This window comes from Ranitomeya imitator, chromosome 2, assembly GCF_032444005.1.
Source record: "Ranitomeya imitator isolate aRanImi1 chromosome 2, aRanImi1.pri, whole genome shotgun sequence".
In the NCBI taxonomy this organism is placed as follows: Eukaryota; Metazoa; Chordata; class Amphibia; order Anura; family Dendrobatidae; genus Ranitomeya; species Ranitomeya imitator.
In genome coordinates, this window is record NC_091283.1 from 52,439,931 (window position 1) to 52,465,233 (window position 25,303).

Sequence of the window (25,303 nt, forward strand, 5' to 3'; positions counted from 1 at the left end):
CCAGAAAAGCTTCCTCATTAAAAATATAATCATCCCCATCATCCTCCTCGTCCTCCTCCTCCTCTTCGCCCGCTACCTCGTCCTGTACACTGCCCTGGCCAGACAATTGCTGACTGTCATCAAGGCTTTCCTCTTCCTCAGCTGCAGACGCCTGATCCTTTATGTGCATCAAACTTTGCATCAGCAGACGCATTAGGGGGATGCTCATGCTTATTATGGCGTTGTCTGCACTAACCAGCCGTGTGCATTCCTCAAAACACTGAAGGACTTGACACATGTCTTGAATCTTCGACCACTGCACACCTGACAACTCCATGTCTGCCATCCTACTGCCTGCCCGTGTATGTGTATCCTCCCACAAAAACATAACAGCCCGCCTCTGTTCGCACAGTCTCTGAAGCATGTGCAGTGTTGAGTTCCACCTTGTTGCAACGTCTATGATTAGGCGATGCTGGGGAAGGTTTAAAGAACGCTGATACGGCTGGAGTGTACGGGCGAACGGCGGATATGTGAGCAAAGTCCACGCACTTTGAGGAGCAGGTCGGATAACCCCGGATAACTTTTCAGGAAGCACTGCACCACCAGGTTTAAGGTATTAGCCAGGCAAGGAATGTGTTTCAGTTGGGAAAGGGAGATGGCAGCCATGAAATTCCTTCCGTTATCACTCACTACCTTGCCTGCCTCAAGATCTACAGTGCCCAGCCACGACTGCGTTTCTTTCTGCAAGAACTCGGACAGAACTTCCGCGGTGTGTCTGTTGTCGCCCAAACACTTCATAGCCAATACAGCCTGCTGACGTTTGCCAGTAGCTGCCCCATAATGGGAGACCTGGTGTGCAACAGTGGCAGCTGCGGATGGAGTGGTTGTGCGACTGCGGTCTGTGGACGAGCTCTCGCTTCTGCAGGAGGACGAGGAGGAGGAGGAGGGGGTGCGAACGGCTACAGCCAACTGTTTCCTAGACCGTGGGCTAGGCAGAACTGTCCCAAAATTGCTGTCCCCTGTGGACCCTGCATCCACAACATTCATCCAGTGTGCCGTGATGGACACGTAACGTCCCTGGCCATGCCTACTGGTCCATGCATCTGTTGTCAGGTGCACCTTTGTGCTCACAGATTGCCTGAGTGCATGGACGATGCGCTCTTTAACATGCTGGTGGAGGGCTGGGATGGCTTTTCTGGAAAAAAGTGTCGACTGGGTAGCTCGTAGCGTGGTACAGCGTAGTCCATCAGGGCTTTGAAAGCTTCGCTTTCAACTAACCGGTAGGGCATCATCTCTAACGAGATTAGTCTAGCTATGTGGGCGTTCAAACCCTGTGTACGCGGATGCAAGGCTAAGTACTTCCTTTTTCTAACCATAGTCTCATGTAGGGTGAGCTGGACTGGAGAGCTGGAGATCGTGGAACTAGCGGGGGTGCCGGTGGACATGGCAGACTGAGAGACGGTGGGAGATGGTATTGTTGCCGCCAGTGCCCTAGATGCAGTGTTTCCTACTACGAAACTGGTGATTCCCTGACCCTGACTGCTTTGGCCTGGCAAAGAAACCTGCACAGATACTGCAGGTGGTGCAGAAAATGGTGGCCCTACACTGCCGGAAGGGATGTTGCGTTGATGACTAGCTTCATTGGCCGAGGGTGCTACAACCTTAAGGGACGTTTGGTAGTTAGTCCAAGCTTGCAAATGCATGGTGGTTAAATGTCTATGCATGCAACTTGTATTGAGACTTTTCAGATTCTGCCCTCTGCTTAAGGTAGTTGAACATTTTTGACAGATGACTTTGCGCTGATCAATTGGATGTTGTTTAAAAAAATGCCAGACTGCACTCTTTCTAGCATCGGATACCTTTTCAGGCATTGCAGACTGAGCTTTAACCGGATGGCCACGCTGTCCTCGAACAGGTTTTGGCTTTGCCACGCGTTTTGGGCAAGATACGGGCCCGGCAGATGGAACCTGTTGCGATGTTGATGCCTGCTGCGGCCCCTCCTCCTCCACTTCAGAACTGCTGCCGCCTGCACCCTGTTCCCCCAATGGCTGCCAATCGGGGTCAAGAACTGGGTCATCTATTACCTCTTCTTGTAGCTCGTGTGCAACTTCGTCTGTGTCACCGTGTCGGTCGGTGGTATAGCGTTCGTGATGGGGCAACATAGTCTCATCAGGGTCTGATTCTTGATCATTATCCTGCGAGGGCAATGTTGTGGTCTGAGTCAAAGGACCAGCATAGTAGTCTGGCTGTGGCTGTGCATCAGTGCACTCCATGTCAGATTCAACTTGTAATGGGCATGGACTGTTAACTGCTTCACTTTTTAAGCCAGGGACGGTATGTGTAAAGAGCTCCATGGAGTAACCCATTGTGTCGCCTGCTGCATTCTTCTCTGTTGTTGTTTTTGCTGAAGAGGACAAGGAAGCGACTTGTCCCTGACCGTGAACATCCACTAACGACGCGCTGCTTTTACATTTACCAGTTTCACGAGAGGAGGCAAAAGAGCTAGAGGCTGAGTCAGCAAGATAAGCCAAAACTTGCTCTTGCTGCTCCGGCTTTAAAAGCGGTTTTCCTACTCCCAGAAAAGGGAGCGTTCGAGGCCTTGTGTAGCCAGACGACGAACCTGGCTCCACAGCTCCAAACTTAGGTGCAATATTTTTTTTCTCACGACCACCTGATGCTCCACCACTACCACTACCCTCATTACCAGCTGACAATGAACGCCCCCGGCCACGACCTCTTCCACCAGACTTCCTCATTGTTTTAAAAGCGTAACCAAACTAACGGTATTTGTTGCTGTCACACAACTTACACGGTGAGCTATAACTTCAGTATGATTTAGCTACCCCTTTACAGGTGGGTGAGACCGGAAGGAAAATCAGGCACAATGTTACACACTCTGTTTTTGGTGGCAACAAATGAGAGAGATGCCACACACGCAGGACTGTCACTGAAGCACAAATGTAAATATTAATCTCCCACTGATTTGTTGTTTTTTTTGTTTTTTTCAGGGAGACTTTAGAAAAACAAATAATAGAATAAAATGATTTTTTAAGGAAGAATTTAGAAACCAAATAAAATAAAATGATTTCTTCAGGGAGAATTTAGAAAACAAATAAAACAAAAAATAGGCTTTCTATGGCCCACTGAGTGAGTGATGACGCACACAGGAGTCTGGAGTGGCACACAAGCCCAGAGGCCAATATTTATCTCCCACTGACTGATTTAGTGATTTTTTCAGGTAGATTTTGGAACCCAAATCAAGCAAAAAAAATAATAGGCTTTCTATGGCCCACAATTGGAGAGAGAGAGAGAGAGAGAGATGGCACACCCAGGAGTCAAGACTGGCACACAAGCAGAAAGGGCAATATTAATCTCCCACTGATTTGATTTTTTTTTTTTTCAGGGAGACTTTAGAAAAAAAAAATAATAAAAAAAAATGATTTTTTCAGGAAGAATTTAGAAACCAAATAAAATAAAACGATTTTTTCAGGGAGAATTTAGAAAACAAATAAAACAAAAAATAGGCTTTCTATGGCCCACTGAGTGAGAGATGACGCACACAGGAGTCAGGAGTGGCACACAAGCCCAGAGGCCAATATTTATCTCCCACTGATTGATTTATTGATTTTTTCAAGTAGAATTTAGAACCCAAATCAACCAAAAAAATAAATAGGCTTTCTATGGCTCACTATTTGTGAGAGAGATGGCACGCTCAGGACTGGCACACAAGCCCAGAGGCCAATATTAATCTCCCACTTTTTTTTTTTTTTTCAGGGAAAATTTATAAACCCAATAAAAAAAATAATAAATTTGCTTTCTATGGCCCACTATCTGAGAGAGAGAGATGGCACGCTTAGGACTGGCACACAAGCCCAAAGGCCAATATTAATCTCCCTTTATTTTTTCAGGGAGAATTTATAAAACCAAAAAAAAAAAAAATAAATAGGCTTTCTATGGCCCACTATTTGTGAGAGAGATGGCACGCTCAGGACTGGCACACAAGCCCAGAGGCCAATATTAATCTCCCACTTTTTTTTTTTTTTTTCAGGGAAAATTTATAAACCCAATAAAAAAAATAAATAGGCTTTTTTATGGCCCACTATCTGAGAGAGAGAGATGGCACGCTTAGGACTGGCACACAAGCCCAAAGGCCAATATTAATCTCCCACTGATTGATTTATTGATTTTTTCAGGTAGAATTTAGAACCCAAATAAAGCAAAAAAAATAAATAGGCTTTCTATGGCCCACTGAGTGAGTGATGATGCACACAGGAGTCAGGAGTGGCACACAAGCCCTGAGGCCAATATTTTTCTCCCACTGATTGATGTAGTGATTTTTTCAGGTAGATTTTATAACCCAAATCAAGCAAAAAAATAAATAGGCTTTCTATGGCCCACTGAGTGAGAGATGACACAGACAGGGATGGCACTCTAGCAGAAATGTCAATCTTAATCTCCCACAAAAAAAAAAAAAAAACAGGGAGTGTCCTTCAATTACTATCTCCCTGCAGTAATCTCAGCCAGGTATGGCAGGCAGCAATAAGGAGTGGACTGATGCACAAATTAAATAAAAAGTGTGTACAAACAAAAAAGATAGCTGTGCAGAAAGGAAGGAACAAGAGGATTTGTGCTTTGAAAAAAGCAGTTGGTTTGCACAGCGGCGTACACACAGCAATGCAGCTATCAGGGAGCCTTCTAGGGCAGCCCAATGAGCTACAGCGCTGAGGGAAAAAAAAAATGTAGCTTCCACTGTCCCTGCACACCGAAGGTGGTGTTGGGCAGTGCAAATCGCTACAGCACAAGCGGTTTGGTGGTTAATGGACCCTGCCTAACGCTATCCCTGCTTCTGACGAAGCGGCAGCAACCTCTCCCTAAGCTCAGATCAGCAGCAGTAACATGGCGGTCGGCGGGAACGCCCCTTTATAGCCCCTGTGACGCCGCAGACAGCAAGCCAATCACTGCAATGCCCTTCTCTAAGATGGTGGGGACCAGGACCTATGTCATCACGCTGCCCACACTCTGCGTTTACCTTCATTGGCTGAGAAATGGCGCTTTTCGCGTCATTGAAACGCGACTTTGGCGCGAAAGTCGCGTACCGCATGGCCGACCCCGCACAGGGGTCGGATCGGGTTTCATGAAACCCGACTTTGCCAAAAGTCGGCGACTTTTGAAAATGAACGACCCGTTTCGCTCAACCCTAGTCCCTACGTGTGTAAATACCGCTCTTAGGCTGATGTCTGAATTCCTGGGTGAATGTGGACACCTCTCTCAGCAAGGCCTGCATTTATGGGTAGATAAGAACCTGCTGTAATTAAAATCACCACATGTTGAATGGCGGAGTGCTCGGTCACTAAACTAACATAGAAATGGCAAAAAACTGACTGGCACATCCCGACTAGTGTGAATAGGTGCATACCAGGAGCAGCTACCTCCATATACAATATACAAAAAAAGGTTGCACTCTATCATGCTAAAGCATGTGAATGTGAAATATATGAAATATGAATAGCAAGACGACTTTTGAATATTAGGGAAAAAAAATGAGACGCTTAGCATAAAATATGGCCAAATTATATCAGGGTTGGGGGCAGGGTTACAAAGTATATTTGACTAGAAGGCACAAGACACCTAGTCCTGTAGTGATAATCTCCTGCTAATAAAACACTAATTTTATTGAAACAGCAACGCACAACCCAGTAAAAGACAAATCACTGGAGTCAGAACTTTGTCTCCTACATCATGGTGCACTCAGATTACAGACAGATTCCCTTTCATAAACATTTGATTTAAAAAGCGCCAACATTTTCTAGGCAATCAACCCCAGGATACAGTGACACATAATTACAGTCAGACGCAATATTACTGCACAAACATAAGGAAAACAGGCCTGAGCTCGAAATCTGCAAGAAAAGGAGGGGACACAAAAGGAACAATGGCATTTGTTCCACTACTATTCCAGCTTATTCAAGCAAACATGATTAAAGCAATAAATACTGTTCATGTTAATTCCTTCTGACTGCTTCTCTTATAAACGCCAGATAACAATCGCCACCGCGGAGAGACGTCTACAGCTTCAGGTAAGAAACGTTCCCTACTTTATCGAGAAATCAAAGAACACATCGCTGAGTGGTCGTAACTTACGTAAGGCTATAAATCGTCACATATCGCACTCATCTAACCTGTGACTGTATTGTACTCTCCTAGATAATTTTCTACCCAGATATTATACTAGATTACATTACATAAACTATATTATATTATTCTGTGCAAAGTTAGAACACATGCCCTACTGTAGTATATTACACTGCATCATTTATTATTTTACATTACTTATTTTGTACTTTATTTTATCTAGTACAATTTTATACTATATTAAATTCTATATTTTCTTACACTATATAATGTTATGCAACGCTATATCATAGGATTATATTCCATATACATAGTATACTAAACTTCACAATATTATATTTATTCTATATTATTATATCCAATATTATGATACACTGTATACATGTATAACTGTAGTTTTGTTTTACTATATTACTATATATTGTTCTACTATACTTTATATTACAGTATAACATTATGTCCAATACTTTGATATACTGTATATAAAATGCATATATACTGTACTGTATATATACTGTAATATAAAGTATAGTAGAACGATGTACAGTTATATAGTAATATATAGGACACATATATACACATATATATATTTTGTACTACATTCTACTATATTACTATACATCGTTCTACTATACTTTATATTACAGTATATCATTCTATCCAATACTATGATATGCTGTAAATATATATATTTATATATATACACTAGCTGTTTCCAGCCAGCTAACGCGCAGCACGCACATTGCATTCTAATTAACGCTGCTGGTGATTAAATAGTAAATAATGACAACATTCAATAGCGCTTACGCAGGTGGTAAATTAACTTAAAATGAAGTTAATAACAATAATAATCATAAAAAATCTGAATAATACTAATAATACATTTTATTCACAGTGTAAAATCAAAAACAAACTGGATTCAGTAAGATGTGCATTTATTATTCATTCCAGCATCTAAACAAATTTCATAACGAAACATAAATTAAAGGGAACCTGTCACCTGAATTTGGCGGGACCGTTTTTTGGTCATATGGGCGGAGTTTTCAGGTGTTTGATTCACCCTTTCCTTACCCGCTGGCTGCATGCTGGCCGCAATATTGGATTGAAGTTCATTCTCTGTCCTCCGTACTTGCCTTGCGCAGGCGTGTACTACGGAGGACAGAGAATGAACTTCAATCCAATATTGCGGCCAGCATGCAGCCAGCGGGTAAGGAAAGGGTGAATCAAACACCTGAAAACTCCGCCCATATGATCAAAAAACGGTCCCGCCAAATTCAGGTGACAGGTTCCCTTTAAGTTAAAATTTCTCTGTAAACACAATTAAATGTATAGTCATTTTCATCATTTTCAAAGATCTATCCTTGACTTCTACCAGGTACAATTTAATGTGTGGGGACCGGATTATGTGTGGTAATGTGGTGGGGGGGCTGGATTATCTGTGGTGATGTGGTAGGGGGGCGGGATTATCTGTGGTAATGGAGTGGAGAGGCAGGATAATGTGTGGTAATATGGTGGGGGGCGGGATTATGTGTGGTAATATGGTGGGGGGCGGGATTGTGTGTAGTGATGTGGTGGGGGCGGGATTGTGTGGTAATGTGGTGGGGGGTGGGATTATCTGTGGTAATGTGGTGGGGGGCAAGAATATGCATGGTGATTTGGTGCGGGGGCGGGATTATGCGTGGTGATGTGGTGGGGGGTGGTATTATGTGTGGTGATGTGTTGGGGGGGCGGGATTATGGATGGTGATGGGGTGGGGGCAGAATTATGGGTGGTGATGGGGTGGGGGCGGGATTATGGGTGGTGATGGGGTGGGGGGGGCGGGATTATGGGTGGTGATGGGGTGGGGGGCGGGATTATGGGTGGTGATGGGGTGGGAGGGCGGGATTATGGGTGGTGATGGGGTGGGAGGGTGGGATTATGGGTGGTGATGGGGTGAGGGTCGGGATTATGGGTGGTGATGGTGTGGGGGGTGGGATTATGTGTGGTGATGGGGTGGGGGGCAGGATTATGGGTGGTGATGGGATGGGGGTGGGATTATGGGTGGTGATGCAGTGGGGGGTGGGATTATGGGTGGTGATGCAGTGGGGGGGCGGAATTATGGGTGGTGATGGGGTGGGGGGTGTAATTATGGGTGGTGATGGGGTGGGATTATGGGTGGTGATGGGTGTGAGAAAATGTATAATATAAATATTAGTTTCTCTTGCTAGCCCATGCTGTGGGCTAAAATCCCCCTTCTCGCTCTGGCTCTCTTTGTTTCTATATGTGAGTGGAGCTTTTCTTCACAATGCTCTGCCCTCCCCCCAAGCCAGAAAGGTCTATTGCGCTTTTGACGGCACAATTCTCCCTCCAGCTGAAACTGGTTTGATAAGACATGCAGTTCTTTGTTCGGTTATAGTAAGATATTGGGCCACCGATTTGGGCTAGAAAAATAATAAGTATATATTGCTAACCTCCTTCGGCGGATCTATCGGCCCCTATAAGCACTAGCCTCTAATTCCACCAGGTAACAAAATACAGATTTCTCTGGAACAAAGTGTTCCTTACTAGTCCGAATTTAGTATCTATAGAGAGGAAATCTTAATACAAGATGAATGCTGGGCGTGTTATGATTCTGACATGTTCTGTAGCGGAGATACAGGCATTAGACAAACTTGTGTGAAATTTACTAAGACTGAAGAGATAGGAGGGTCTGAAGAGACCAGCCCTGTTAGTGATGTCACAAGGCTGTGGTTATTTAAGTGACTCCTTTACCCAGCCTGGAGAGTCAGCAGAGTTTTGAGAAGCTGTACTATGCACTGGGACATTTGGGGTCTGCCTGCCACATGGTTTTGCCTGATATGAACTGAGAACATGTGAGTTTTACCTTTCTTCTTTATTCCCTTTTATTTTATAATTATTTTGTACATATTTCAATTGTCTCTTTTGTAACATCTTTATATGCCTTTTCCTAAACACTGCCTAATTTTAATTAAGTAATATATTTAAAATACTAGATTCGTTCTTCTGCTCTAAAACGTACCCTAAGCCTTCTGAAGGGAATTACGCTACTGTTTTGGGTTAGCTTCGGACCCGTTTAATCGAAGCTGATGGCAGCATACCGTGTGCTGTGCCTTTGGGAGTCATTGTAGCGACTGCGGCGTTGATAATTATTGTTCCTGCCTGAGCGGGAGTAGTTATATCGCCTCGTTGCAGCATCCGCAATAGCTAGTACATAGCAGGCAGGCTTTCTGGCGACTAATTACCCTAGGTGCAGTACCTAATCTGACCTGAGAGTAAGGGGGGTGCCAGAGAGCTGCAAGTTCACGCAGAACTGTAAAGCGGGATATACATAAATCCCTGCAGTTCGTGGTATATTGAAGAGCAGTGGGATACCTAAAATAAGCCCCTGCTGTAAACTAAGAGGTCAATAGCCTTGTGTGTGTTTTTCATCACATTGTAACAGTGGAGGGATAACTAAGATAAGCCCCCTGCACAGGTGATAGCCATCTGTTGGCCTAAAGTCACCCTGATCCGTGACGTGGGGGTGATGGTCACGGTGTGAATCGTGACAATGGGGTGGGGGGGCGGGATTTATGGGTGGTGATGGGGTGGGGGGCGGGATTATGGGTGGTGATGGGGTGGGGGGGTGGGATTATGGGTGGTGATGGGGTGGGGGGCAGGATTATGGGTGGTGATGGGGTGGGGGGCGGGATTATGGGTGGTGATGGGGTGGGGGGGCAAGATTATGGGTGGTGATGGAGTGGGCGGCGGGATTATGGGTGGTGATGGGGTGGGGGGCGGGATTGTGTGTGGTGATGGGGTGGAGGGTGGGATTATGCGTGGTGATGTGTTGGGGGGCGCGATTATGTGTGGTGATGTGTTGGGGGCGGGATTATGTGTGGTGATGTGGTGGGGGGTGGGATTATGTTTGGTAATGGGGTGGGGGGCGGGATTGTGTGTGGTGATGTGCTGGGAGGCAGAGCTACTGTTCAGGGGGTGGGATTAGTGAGTAATCACAATGCCGCTTATATATATAGATGTAAGTATCTGTATTATATTTTACTATATTACCATATATTATTCTGCTATACTTTACTTTACCTTACAGTGTATTATTCTTTCCAATATTATAGTATTCTGTATTCTATTATGTCCCACTATATTAAATTTACTAAGCAAGACTGTACTGTATTTAGTATATCTTTTCCAAAGATTTTATTTGGATTTTAAAATAGCAGGCAAGAAAAGGGAATAAGGGCGGGATAGGATGGTGGGGGGGGGGGAAGGGAGGGGAGTGTATTTAGTATATCTTAGGCTGTGTTCACACATTGCATTTTTTGCAACATTTGTTTACTGCTTTTTTATGCACATTTTAAGCTGCATTTTACATTACCAGCAAAGTCTATGAGATTTCAGAAATCTCATGCACACACATTGGTTTCATTTTCCTGACTGATTTGAAAAACTGCTGCACTTTTGCAAACTGCAGCATGTCAGTTCTTTTAGCATTTTTTTTTCAGCGTATTTGCAGCATTTTCTCACCCATGGAATTCAATGGGTAAGTGCAAAAATGAAGCAAAACATGCAGGCATCGGTTTTGCTCCATTTTTGGTGTAGAAACCTAAGGAAGTTAAATCAGGTTTTTTTTAGTCCACTAAACTTTAGCAACATGCACAAGAGACAACAAAAATGAAGAAATAAAAAAACGCAGCAAACCCTGCTTTTTGCAAGCAGCTTCTTTACTGCCAAGAGAGCAGGTTTTGCCTCTGGAAAAAAATTATTATTATTATTATTATTATTATAATTGGCTGTCAACACTTTAAATAATCTATCTGGCCAGTACCCAACCACCCCTGGAAAAAGTATTTAGTTGTGAAACGCGCGTCGGGTGTGTTGGGTCCCCAGCCATCTATCTCTGAGGTACAGTACCTGTCACTATGTACTCTGTAACTGTGTGAAACCATTTGTCATTCTCTGCATACCCTTTTACTTGCCTCACACCTTGCCAATGCATATTTTTTACTAGCAACTTTGCCTTTTGCTGTTTTACCTTGGCCTTGGAGTAGAGCTGCAAATTTTCTGAATACACACTTATAATTTGTGGTTCTTTATATGACTTTCATTCTTTGTATTGCGCACAGTGGCAATACTGATTGCACTTTTTTCATTGTTACTATTTGTCCTCCTTTTTTGGGGGACTATTATATGTGCATTATGGGTTATGCGAGTAAGTAACATTAACAATCTTTTGAGTACTAGTTTATGCTCTACATTATCTGGGTGTACCCACCTTTTGTTCCTGTAACCTGCAGTGCTCTTTCTTTTTTATGTCTAAATTTAAATGTATTTGATAAGCTTTATATTCTTCATTCTATACATTCGCCTTTTCTAAAGTTTTTCTCCATTTGGTGTCTCTATAAAGTGTTTTTCTTTACCGCCATTTAACAATAGGATAATTGGTTGGTGTATTTTATCTGTGGAAAAAAATGCAGCAAACATGCATACTACATAATATATTGTTCTGTGTTTTCTTAAAAGGTACTTTAGTATATCACACTTTATTATTCTATCTAATATTATATTATTCTGTATTCAATTATGTTCTAATTTCCTATACAAGACTAATATTTAGAATTGAGAGTCCTCAGTGGTTGATAGAGGAATTCCCAAAGTTCAGATCAATAGAAATACTGTAGATTTTAGTTTATTTCCAACGCATTTCTAGATCGAAAGGACCTCTTCCTCAGAGGAACCACAATACAGATCCTCCGGGGGAGGGGGGGGGGGGGCAGGATTCAGATCCTATCAATCTAATATCGATTAGATATTCTGAGAATATATCTTCAATATCATAATAGTGGAAAACATGGTTTAAATAGATAAAAAAATATTACATCAAAAATATTCATCAAAATACTACAAAAAGGTGTCCAAAAGGCTGCAGAAAGGTGGAGGACAGAGAGTTAATATACTGTGTGAAAGCATAGTTTACATTCATGAAAAAATATTTAAAAAAAGTAAAAATTCATAATAAATATTGCATGAAAAAGTCAATAAATACTTTAAAATGCTTTAATTATACATTGTAAAGCGTAATCTGAAATTATGTGGTTAAAAATTATCCAAATTATGGCCCCGATTCATCATTGCCTTTACACTTGGGTTTTCTGTAGTTTTTTTGTGTTTTTCTTCTTTTTTATTGTATGCATTTATTGTTTAAGTTTATTTTACATGCGCTCCCCCTGTTTTTGTATTGTTTTTTTTTTTCACTTTGCAGGCATAGTTTAACTATTCTAGAAATTTTCAACTGATTCATCAATTACGACTTTTTAAAAGTTGTAAAATTTCGCGAAACTCTACTATAGTCACCCCCTGGTGTAATTTTATGCATGGTTTCAAAAGTCTCATCTCCCTCACTCCTCTTTTTTTTTAATGACGTTTGAAAAAGATATAAGCCTACAAAATAGTGTCACACTTTTCAATAATAAAATATAGTATTTTTATTAAATCCTTCTTAAAAACATGTCACATAAATATAGTGATATAAAATACAAGATCAAGGAAACACGAAACATGAAAACGGATATGCATGGATAGAGATATATAAATATAATCAAAAGAGAATCAAATGTCAATCTTTAATTAAAACAGTTAATGGGTATATATATATATATATATATATATATATATATATATATGTATATATTCTGTATATATATATATATGTATATATATATATATATATATATATATATATATGTACCGCCAGCTGAGATGATTCAAGTTCTGTCTAAAATCTGTACAAACATTTACCAAAGCTATCATAGCAAGGGCATGATCACAAAAAATAAAAAGTTATATTATTACATAGGGATGTAAGTACCCCAACGTACGTTTCACTCCATTTGATCCCATGAGGATTAACATGTTCATTTAGAAATCCAAACTCTTTTATCTGCCTATCACAATGAATTTTACGGTGTATTTGTTTTATAGTTGTGAAATGTGTAAAGAATTTAAAAAATACAGTGGAGACACTTGGATTAATAAATCTTGATAAATCTATTTTAAACATTTCATCTGTGTTTGTTGATTCTCACACGACCAAGAATTTAAAGAGAATGCATCATCAGAAAATCATCTTCTAGTTTCAATCATGTTTTTGTGTTAAACGTATTTTTTTATTTTAACATTTTTTCTACATCAGTCTTTATTGATAAGAAAAAAAATACAAAATTTGCAATTTTCTTTCTTTTAAACTTTTTTTTCTTAGAATTTTGTGTGGTGAGTATAACAAAAGGTTACATACGCATAAGCAATGGTTAGAGGGAAAAAAAAAAAAAAAAAAACATTTCCTTTCTTGGCGCTTCCGGAAGACAAGGATAGTTTGAAGGTTGAGATAATTTGCTCAGTACCAAATTTATTAGGACACTTTAATAAGAAACAATACAACCCGTTTCAGCCCACAACGGCCTTCATCAGTTATAATATGTGCTTTTAAAAATGTTTTAAAAGAAAGTTATCTTTATAGACTGGTGACTCCTAACACATAGCAGGGGTGTGCCTGAATTAATTAGGATTAACGCTCCACCCCGAGTGAGTCAGTGTGATCTTAAAGCAATCCTGGTGTATCAAATGTTATAATGGTATAATAAAAAAATAAAAAAATTATATATACAGTTAGGGCCAGAAATATTTGGACAGTGACACAATTTTCGCGAGTTGGGCTCTGCATGCCACCACATTGGATTTGAAATGAAACCTCTACAACAGAATTCAAGTGCAGATTGTAACGTTTAATTTGAAGGGTTGAACAAAAATCTGATAGAAAATGTAGGAATTGTACACATTTCTTTACAAACACTCCACATTTTAGGAGGTCAAAAGTAATTGGACATGTTATAATGGTATAATACAAAATTATAAATAAATATCATAAATTAATTTATTAATCATAAATTAATAAATATGCGAAGCACATTATAAACTGCATTGCTTCGCATATTTATTTATTTATTCATTTATTTTATTTTTGTTTTTTACTTTTTATTTTTTATTTTTTATTATTTTTCTCCTTTCCTAACTTTTAAATTTTAAATTTTGCTAAGGCGATATGTCATTTAATTGTTTTGTAAATACTTTTCGAAAGGATTTACTGTGTAACTTTACAATTTATAATATGTCTGGTATATTTATTTATATATATATATATATATATATACAGTTAGGGCCAGAAATATTTGGACAGTGACAAAAGTTTTGTTATTTTAGCTGTTTACAAAAACATGTTCAGAAATAAAATTATATATGTAATATGGGCTGAAAGTGCACACTCCCAGCTGCAATATGATAGTTTCCACATCCAAATCGGAGAAAGGGTTTAGGAATCATAGCTCTGTAATGCATAGCGTCCTCTTTTTCAAGGGACCAAAAATAATTGGACAATGGACTCTAAGGGCTGCAATTAACTCTGAAGGCGTCTCCCTCGTTAACCTGTAATCAATGAAGTAGTTAAAAGGTCAGGGGTGGATTCCAGGTGTGTGGTTTTGCATTTGGAAGCTGTTGCTGTGAGCAGACAACATGCGGTCAAAGGAACTCTCAATTGAGGTGAAGCAGAACATCCTGAGGCTGAAAAAAAAAGAAAAAATCCATCAGAGAGATAGCAGACATGCTTGGAGTAGCAAAATCAACAGTTGGGTACATTCTGAGAAAAAAGGAATTGACTGGTGAGCTTGGGAACTCAAAAAGGCCTGGGCGTCCACGGATGACAACAGTGGTGGATGATCGCCGCATACTTAATTTGGTGAAGAAGAACCCGTTCACAACATCAACTGAAGTCCAGAACACTCTCAGTGAAGTAGGTGTATCTGTCTCTAAGTCAACAGTAAAGAGAAGACTCCATGACAGTAAATACAAAGGGTTCACATCTAGATGCAAACCATTCATCAATACCAAAAATAGACAGGCCAGAGTTAAATTTGCAGAAAAACACCTCAAGAAGCCAGCTCAGTTCTGGAAAAGTATTCTATGGACAGATGAGACAAAGATCAACCTGTACCAGAATGATGGGAAGAAAAAAGTTTGGAGAAGAAAGGGAACGGCACATGATCCAAGGCACACTACATCCTCTGTAAAACATGGTGGAGGCAACATGATGGCATGGGCATGCATGGCTTTCAATGGCACTGGGTCACTTGTGTTTATTGATGACATAAGAGCAGACAAGAGTAGCCGGATGAATTCTGAAGTGTACCGGGATATACTTTCAGCCCAGATTCAGCCAAATGCTGCAAAGTTGATTGGACGGCGCTTCATAGTACAGATGGACAATGACCCCAAGCATACAGCCAAAGCTACCCAGGAGTTCATGAGTGCCAAACAGTGGAACATTCTGCAATGGCCAAGTCAATCTCCAGATCTAAACCCAACTGAGCATGCATTTCACTTGCTCAAATCCAGACTTAAGACGGAAAGACCCACAAACAAGCAAGACCTGAAGGCTGCGGCTGTAAAGGCCTGGCAAAGCATTAAGAAGGAGGAAACCCAGCGTTTGGTGATGTCCATGGGTTCCAGACTTAAGGCAGTGATTGCCTCCAAAGGATTTGCAACAAAATATTGAAAATAAAAATATTTTGTTTGGGTTATGTTTATTTGTCCAATTACTTTTGACCTCCTAAAATGTGGAGTGTTTGTAAAGAAATGTGTACAATTCCTACATTTTCTATCAGATATTTTTGTTCAACCCTTCAAATTAAACGTTACAATCTGCACTTGAATTCTGTTGTAGAGGTTTCATTTCAAATCCAATGTGGTGGCATGCAGAGCCCAACTCGCGAAAATTGTGTCACTGTCCAAATATTTCTGGCCCTAACTGTATATATAATTTTTTTATTTTTTTATTATACCATTATAACATTTGATACACCAGGATTGGTTTAAGATCACACTGACTCACTCGGGGTGGAGCGTTAATCCTAATTAATTCAGGCACACCCCTGCTATGTGTTTGGAGTCGACAGTCTATAAAGATAACTTTCTTTTAAAACATTTTTAAAAGCACATATAATACCTGATGAAGGCCGTTGTGGGCTGAAACGCGTTGTATTGTTCTTATTAAAGTGTCCTAATAAATTTGGTACTGAGCAAATTATCTCAACCTTCAAACTATCCTTGTCTTCCGGAAGCGCCAAGAAAGGAAATTTTTTTTTTTCCTCTAACCATTGTATTCACATGCAATCCTTGGATCAAGGCTGGCATAGTTCCTGCAATAGTGCTGCATACCGGAATATTATAAGGCGTGGATCCATCATACGGATCAATTGAATGTACATACAAGACATCCAAAGGGTGAGTGCAACAATATATATTTCTTGCTGCTTACGGCTTAAGCTGTATGGAGGAAATAAAGTCAAAAACAGATAATTTAAGAACAAGTCAACAAAGAGTTCCGAGAAGGGGGAAGGAAAGAGAGGTAAAAAAGAATTCAGGAAGCACAATTAACCCCTACCCCAGAAATTTGTCTCTTACATCTTTTTCCATACAAAATGTGCAATTTTAACACCAGTCACTGCAGATTTTTTAAACTCATGTAAAGGTCATCATGAAGGGGAGGTGAGTTATGACATAACATATTTCGATTAGTATATCTTCTGTTTTCTACTGTATAGAGAAGTGTTTTCAGTCATTTTATAGGAGGGGGAGGAGGTGAGCTGTGACATAATAAATTAAGAATAATGAACCTGTGCTACCTAGGTGATTATCTAGTGTATATAGTGGTGTCATCACTCATTGTGCTGATAGAGGAGGTGATCTTTGACATCGCCTATTGTGAATAGTGGATCCTGTGTTATCTACTGTATATAGCTGTGATATTAGTCATTGTACAGGAGGAGGAGGAGGTGAGCTGTGACATCACCTATTGTGAATGGTGGATCCTGTGTTATCTACTGTATATAGAGGTGTTATCAGTGATAGTACAGGAGGAGGGGGTGAGCTGTGATATATATTGTGAATGATGGATCCTGTGTTATCTACTGTATATAGAGGTGTTATCAGTCATTGTACAGGAGGAGGTGAGCTGTGATATCACCTATTGTGAATGGCGGATCCTGCGTTATCTACTGTATATAGAGGTGTTATCAGTCATTGTACAGGAGGGGGTGAGCTGTGATATCACCTATTGTGAATGGTGGATCCTGTGTTATCTACTGTATATAGAGGTATTATCAGTTATTGTACAGGAGGGGGTGAGCTGTGACATCACCTATTGTGAATGGTGGATCCTGTGTTATCTACTGTATATAGAGGTATTATCAGTCATTGTACAAAAGGGGGTGAGCTGTGATATCACCTATTGTGAATGGTGGATCTTGTGTTATCTACTGTATATAGAGGTGTTATCAGTCATTGTACAGGAGGAGGCAGAGGTGAGCTGTGACATCACCTATTGTGAATGGTGGATCCTATGTTATCTACTGTATATAGAGGTGTTATCAGTCATTGTACAGGAGGAGGTGAGCTGTGACATCACCTATTGTGTATTGTGGATCCTGTGTTATCTACGGTATATAGAGGTGTTATCAGTCATTGTACAGGGGGAGGTGAGCTGTGACATCACCTATTGTGAATGTTGGATCCTGTGTTATCTACTGTATATAGAGGTGTTATCAGTCATTGTACAGGGGGAGGTGAGCTGTGACATCACCTATTGTGAATGGTGGATCCTGTGTTATCTACTGTATATAGAGGTGTTATCAGTCATTGTACAAAAGGGGGTGAGCTGTGATATCACCTATTGTGAATGGTGGATCTTGTGTTATCTACTGTATATAGAGGTGTTATCAGTCATTGTACAGGAGGAGGCAGAGGTGAGCTGTGACATCACCTATTGTGAATGGTGGATCCTATGTTATCTACTGTATATAGAGGTGTTATCAGTCATTGTACAGGAGGAGGTGAGCTGTGACATCACCTATTGTGTATTGTGGATCCTGTGTTATCTACGGTATATAGAGGTGTTATCAGTCATTGTACAGGGGGAGGTGAGCTGTGACATCACCTATTGTGAATGTTGGATCCTGTGTTATCTACTGTATATAGAGGTGTTATCAGTCATTGTACAGGGGGAGGTGAGCTGTGACATCACCTATTGTGTATGGTGGATCCTGTGTTATCTACGGTATATAGAGGTGTTATCAGTCATTGTACAGGAGGGGGTGAGCTGTGATATCACCTATTGTGAATGGTGGATCCTGTGTTATCTACTGTATATAGAGGTATTATCAGTTATTGTACAGGAGGGGGTGAGCTGTGACATCACCTATTGTGAATGGTGGATCCTGTGTTATCTACTGTATATAGAGGTATTATCAGTCATTGTACAAAAGGGGGTGAGCTGTGATATCACCTATTGTGAATGGTGGATCTTGTGTTATCTACTGTATATAGAGGTGTTATCAGTCATTGTACAGGAGGAGGCAGAGGTGAGCTGTGACATCACCTATTGTGAATGGTGGATCCTATGTTATCTACTGTATATAGAGGTGTTATCAGTCATTGTACAGGAGGAGGTGAGCTGTGACATCACCTATTGTGTATTGTGGATCCTGTGTTATCTACGGTATATAGAGGTGTTATCAGTCATTGTACAGGGGGAGGTGAGCTGTGACATCACCTATTGTGAATGTTGGATCCTGTGTTATCTACTGTATATAGAGGTGTTATCAGTCATTGTACAGGGGGAGGTGAGCTGTGACATCACCTATTGTGTATGGTGGATCCTGTGTTATCTACGGTATATAGAGGTGTTATCAGTCATTGTACAGGGGGAGGTGAGCTGTGACATCACCTATTGTGAATGTTGGATCCTGTGTTATCTACTGTATATAGAGGTGTTATCAGTCATTGTACAGGGGGAGGTGAGCTGTGACATCACCTATTGTGTATGGTGGATCCTGTGTTATCTACGGTATATAGAGGTGTTATCAGTCATTGTACAGGGGGAGGTGAGCTGTGACATCACCTATTGTGAATGTTGGATCCTGTGTTATCTACTGTATATAGAGGTGTTATCAGTCATTGTACAGGAAGAGGAGGTGAGCTGTGACATCACCTATTGTGAATGGTGGATCATGTGTTATCTACGGTATATAGAGGTGTTATCAGTCATTGTACAGGAGGAGGAGGAGGTGAGCTGTGACATCACCTATTGTGAATGATGGATCCTGTTTCATCTACTGTATATAGAGGTGTTATCAGTCATTGTACAGGAAGAGGAGTTGAGCTGTGACATCACCTATTGTGAATGGTGGATCATGTGTTATCTACAGGATATAGAGATGTTATCAGTCATTGTACAGGAGGAGGAGGTGAGCTGTGACATCACCTATTGTGAAAGGTTAATCCTATGTTTTCTACTGTATATGTGTTACCTGGCATTGTAATCCTGCCTATGATGAGCCTGGTGAAAACTCTTTCTGAAAGGTCAGCATTGTCTAAAATAGCTACAGTGGCAAGTGTGAACATTGCAAGATTACTTTTTTAATGAAGATTGTGCTATGAAACAAATAATTTTTTAATTACATGTTACAAAAACCTCATTTAAACAATATTTTTTTTCTGATGACACAGGCCCCTTAAGAAGAATGTTAGACTTGGAAGGGAACTTCCTGTTCAATGCAGGATTCACTAAACCATCTCAAACAGACGTCTGTCCAGCCTCTGTTTGAAGCCTTCCATTGAAAGAGAACTCACCACCTCTCTTGGCAGCCTGTTCCACTCATTGATCACCCTCACTGTCAAAAAGTTTTTTCTAATCTCTAATCTGTATCTTCTCCCTTTCCATTTCATTCCATTACTTCTTGTGTTTAAATGCACAAACGAGAATAAGGATGATTTCTCTACTATATAAAATAATAATAATAATTTTTATTTATATAGCGCCAACATATTCCGCAGCGCTTTACAAATTATAGAGGGGACTTGTACAGACAATAGACATTACAGTATAACAGAAATACAGTTCAAAACAGATACCAGGAGGAATGAGGGCCCTGCTCGCAAGCTTACAGACTATGAGGAAAAGGGGAGACACGAGAGGTGGATGGTAACAATTGCTATAGTTATTCGGACCGGCCATAGTGTAAGGCTCGGGTGTTCATGTAAAGCTGCATGAACCAGTTAACTGCCTAAGTATGTAACAGTACAGACACAGAGGGCTATTAACTGCATAAAGTGAATGAGAACATTCATTTTTTTTTTTAAAATAGGCCACACAGGGATCGTTAGGGTTAATGCATTGAGGCGGTAGGCCAGTCTGAACAAATGAGTTTTTAGGGTACACTTAAAACTGTGGGGATTGGGGATTAATCGTATAAACCTAGGTAGTGCATTCCAAAGAATCGGCGCAGCACGTGTAAAGTCTTGGAGACGGGAGTGGGAGGTTCTGATTATTGAGGATGCTAACCTGAGGTCATTAGCGGAGCGGAGGGCACGGGTAGGGTGGTAGACTGAGACCAGAGAGGAGATGTAGGGTGGTGCTGAGCCATGGAGTGCTTTGTGGATTAGGGTAGTAGTTTTGTACTGGATTCTGGAGTGGATGGGTAGCCAGTGTAATGACTGGCACAAGGTAGAGGCATCGGTGTAACGGTGGGTGAGGAATATGATCCTGGCAGCAGCATTCAGGACAGATTGGAGTGGGGAAAGTTTGGTAAGAGGGAGGCCGATTAGTAGAGAGTTACAATAGTCCAGACGAGAATGAATGAGTGAAACAGTAAGAGTTTTTGCAGAGTTGAAAGTAAGAAAAGGGCGAATTCTAGAAATGTTTTTGAGATGCAGGTAAGAAGAGCGAGCCAGTGATCGGATGTGGGGGGTGAATGAAAGATCAGAATCAAGGATGACTCCAAGGCAGCGGGCATGTTGCTTTGGAGTAATGGTGGAACCGCACACGGAGATGGCAATGTCAGGCAAAGGTAGGTTAGTAGAGGGAGAGAACACGAGGAGTTCAGTTTTTGACAGGTTTAGTTTCAAATAGAGGGAGGACATGATGTTAGAGACAGCGGTAAGACAATCACTGGTGTTTTCTAATAAGGCAGGCGAGATGTCAGGAGAAGAAGTGTATAATTGGGTGTCGTCAGCATAGAGATGGTACTGGAAACCAAATCTACTGATTGTTTGTCCAATAGGGGCAGTATACAACGAGAAGAGGAGGGGGCCTAGGACTGATCCTTGAGGAACCCCAACAGTAAGGGGAAGGTGAGAGGAGGAGGAACCAGCAAAACATACAGTGAAGGATCGGTCAGAGAGATAGGAGGAGAACCAGGAGTGAACGGTGTCCTTGAGGCCGATGGAGCGGAGCATAGTGAGGAGGAGCTGATGATCCACAGTATCGAATGCTGCAGAGAGATCCAAGAGAATTAGCATCGAGTAGTGACCATTAGATTTAGCTGTTAGTAGGTCATTAGAGACTTTAGTGAGGGCGGTTTCAGTAGAGTGTAAAGAGCGGAAGCCAGATTGAAGAGGGTCGAGAAGAGAGTTATCTGAGAGATAGCGGGTAAGACGGGAGTGGACCAGGCGTTCGAGGAGTTTAGAGATGAAGGGAAGATTAGAGACAGGTCTATAATTAGCGGCACAGTTTTGATCGAGGGATGGTTTTTTAAGTAATGGATGTATGATGGCATGCTTAAATTAGGAGGGAAAAATACCGGAAGTGAGGGAAAGATTGAATATTTTTGTTAGGTGAGAGGTGACAGCCGGGGAAAGGGACTGGAGGAGATGTGTTGGAATGGGGTCACTGGTGCAAGTGGTTGGGCGAGAAGATGCATGGAGCCTGCTTACTTCTTCTTCTGTAACTGCTTCAAAGTCAGAGAGTGAACTAGATGCAGTGGGGGAGGGAGGACAGTGCATGGTATGAAGAGATTGGGAGATGATTTCCTGTCGAATGTGGTCAATTTTTTCTTTGAAGTAATTGGCCAGATCGTCAGCACGGAGATCCGTGGTTGGGGCCTGCTCTCTTATATATAAAGTTAATGGTTCTAACTTCTCCCCCCATAGCATTACTTCAAAAACAATTTTTATGTTATTCAGTTAACTAAAAATATAATTATTGCAGCATTTTCAAAAGCAAAGGAAATGTTACCCTCCAAAAATTCCACAGCCAAAGATCACAAGTCTGACACTGAAGTGGAACTTAAAGTCATCACTAGGGTTGAGCGAAACGGGTCGAACATTTTCAAAAGTCGCCGACTTTTGGCGAAGTCGAGTTTCATGAAACCCAATCCGACCCCTGTGCGTGGTTGGCCATGCGGTACGCGACTTTCGCGCCAAAGTCGCGTTTCAATGACGCGAAAAGCGCCATTTCTCAGCCAATGAAGGTAAAGGCAGAGTGTGGGCAGCGTGATGACATAGGTCCTGGTCCCCACCATCTTAGAGAAGGGCATTGCAGTGATTGGCTTGCTGTCTGCGGCGTCACAGGGGCTATAAAGGGGAGTTCCCGCCGACCGCCATGTTACTGCTGCTGATCTGAGCTTAGGGAGAGGTTGCTGCCGCTTCGTCAGAAGCAGGGATAGCGTTAGGCAGGGTCCATTAACCACAAAACCGCTTGTGCTGTAGCGATTTCCACTGCCCAACACCACCTTCGGTGTGCAGGGACAGTGGAAGCTCCTTTTTTTTTTTCCCCCCTCAGCGCTGTAGCTCATTGGGCTGCCCTAGAAGGCTCCCTGATAGCTGCATTGCTGTGTGTACGCCGCTGTGCAAACCAACTGCTTTTTTCAAAGCACAAATCCTCTAGTTCCTTCCTTTCTGCACAGCTATCTTGTTTGTTTGTCCACACTTTTTATTTAATTTGTGCATCAGTCCACTCCTTATTGCTGCCTGCCATACCTGGCTGAGATTACTGCAGGGAGATAGTAATTGAAGGACAGTTCCTTTTTTTTTTTTTTTTTTTTGTGGGAGATTAAGATTGACATTTCTGCTAGAGTGCCATCTCTGTCTGTGTCATCTCTCACTCAGTGGGCCATAGAAAGCCTATTTATTTTTTTGCTTGATTTGGGTTCCAAAATCTACCAGAAAAAATCACAACATCAATCAGTGGGAGAAAAATATTGGCCTCAGGGCTTGTGTGCCACTCCTTACTCCTGTGTGTGCCATCTCTCACTCAGTGGGCCATAGAAAGCCTATTAATTTTTTTGCTTGATTCGGGTTCTAAATTCTACCTGAAAAAATCAATAAATCAATCAGTGGGAGATTAATATTGGCCTTTGGGCTTGTGTGCCAGTCCTAAGCGTGCCATCTCTCTCTCTCTCTCAGATAGTGGGCCATAGAAAGCCTATTTTTTTATTATTTTATTGGGTTTATAAATTTTCCCTGGAAAAAAAAAAAAGTGGGAGATTAATATTGGCCTCTGGGCTTGTGTGCCAGTCCTGAGCGTGCCATCTCTCTCACAAATAGTGGGCCATAGAAAGCCTATTTATTTTTTGGGTTGATTTGGGTTCATAATTCTACCTGAAAAAATCAATCAATCAATCAGTGGGAGATTAATATTGGCCTTTGGGCTTGTGTGCCAGTCCTAAGCGTGCCATCTCTCTCTCTCAGATAGTGGGCCATAGAAAGCCTATTTATTATTTTTTTTTTATTGGGTTTATAAATTTTCCCTGGAAAAAAAAAAAATGGGAGATTAATATTGGCCTCTGGGCTTGTGTGCCAGTCCTGAGCGTGCCATCTCTCTCACAAATAGTGGGCCATAGAAAGCCTATTAATTTTTTTGCTTGATTTGGGTTCCAAAATCTACCAAAAAAAATCACTAAATCAATCAGTGGGAGATTAATATTGGCCTCTGGGCTTGTGTGCCACTCCTGACTCCTGTGAGCGTCATCTGTCACTCAGTGGGCCCTAGAAAGCCTATTTTTTGTTTTATTTGTTTTCTAAATTCTCCCTGAAAAAATCATTTTATTTTCTTTGGTTTCTAAATTATTCCTGAAAAAAATCATTTTTTTTGTATTTTTTTTTCTCTAAAGTCTCCCTGAAAAAAAAAAAAAAAAAAAAAAATCTGTGGGAGATTCATATTGCCCCTTCTACTTGTGTGCCAGTCTTGACTCCTGGGTGTGCCATCTCTCTCTCTCTCCCCAATTGTGGGCCATAGAAAGCCTATAAATTTTTTTGCTTGATTTGGGTTCCAAAATCTACCAAAAATAATCACTAAATCAATCAGTGGGAGATTAATATTGGCCTCTGGGCTTGTCTGCCACTCCTGACTCCTGTGTGCGTCATCTGTCACTCAGTGGGCCCTAGAAAGCCTATTTTTTGTTTTATTTGTTTTCTAAATTCTCCCTGAAAAAATCATTTTATTTTCTTTGGTTTCTAAATTATTCCTGAAAAAAATCATTTTTTTTGTATTTTTTTTTCTCTAAAGTCTCCCTGAAAAAAAAAAAAAAAAAAAATCTGTGGGAGATTCATATTGCCCCTTCTGCTTGTGTGCCAGTCTTGACTCCTGGGTGTGCCATCTCTCTCTCTCTCCCCAATTGTGGGCCATAGAAAGCCTATAAATTTTTTTGCTTGATTTGGGTTCCAAAATCTACCAAAAAAAATAACTAAATCAATCAGTGGGAGATTAATATTGGCCTCTGGGCTTGTGTGCCACTCCTGACTCCTGTGTGCGTCCTCTCTCACTCAGTGGGCCCTACAAAGCCTTTTTTTTTTTTTTTCCTAAATTCTCCCTGAAACAATCATTTCATTTTATTTGTTTTATAAATTCTTCTGTAAAAAATAATTTTTTTTTAATTTTTTTTTTTCTGAAGTCTCCCTTTTAAAAAAAACAAACACAAATCAGTGGGAGATAAATATTTACATTTGTGCTTCAGTGACAGTCCTGCGTGTGTGCCATCTCATTTGTTGCCAACAACAACAGAGTGTGTAACATTGTGGCTGATTTTCGTTGTGGTCTCACCCACCTGTAAAGGGGTAGCTAAATCATACTGAAGTTATAGCTCACCGTGTAAGTTGTGTGACAGCAACAAATACCGTTCCCCTGGAACCAATTTTAAATTGCCTACAGCCAGCCCATTTTATTATGTTAGGCCTTCGAAGCCTGTCTCCGGTCCCTCCTTCCACTAGGCCTCCACTGACCTGTCTACTGCTGCCCGTGTTCCCCTGGAACCAATTTTAAACTGCCTACAGGCAGCCCAATTTATTATGTTAGGGCTTCGAAGCCTGTCTGCGG

At 41.1% G+C, this 25,303-nt stretch overlaps 1 protein-coding gene across 3 annotated transcripts in view; it reads left to right on the plus strand.

The window, feature by feature from the left end:
- Window positions 1-5,925: 5,925 nt before the first annotated feature.
- Window positions 5,926-25,303, plus strand: part of LOC138661800 (cytochrome P450 2F3-like) — a 130,277-nt gene continuing 110,899 nt past the window's right edge. The window contains exon 1 of one of the 3 annotated variants that reach the window (XM_069746726.1): window positions 5,926-6,056. Coding sequence is in view for 1 of the 3 variants with exons in the window: in XM_069746725.1 (XP_069602826.1) it covers window positions 8,962-8,963 (2 nt within the window). In the remaining 2 variants the exon portion in view is untranslated. Of the gene's footprint in view, window positions 6,057-8,872; window positions 8,964-10,958; window positions 11,011-25,303 lie in introns of those variants that run through there. The other 2 variants (XM_069746725.1, XM_069746727.1) reach the window with 2 other exon arrangements.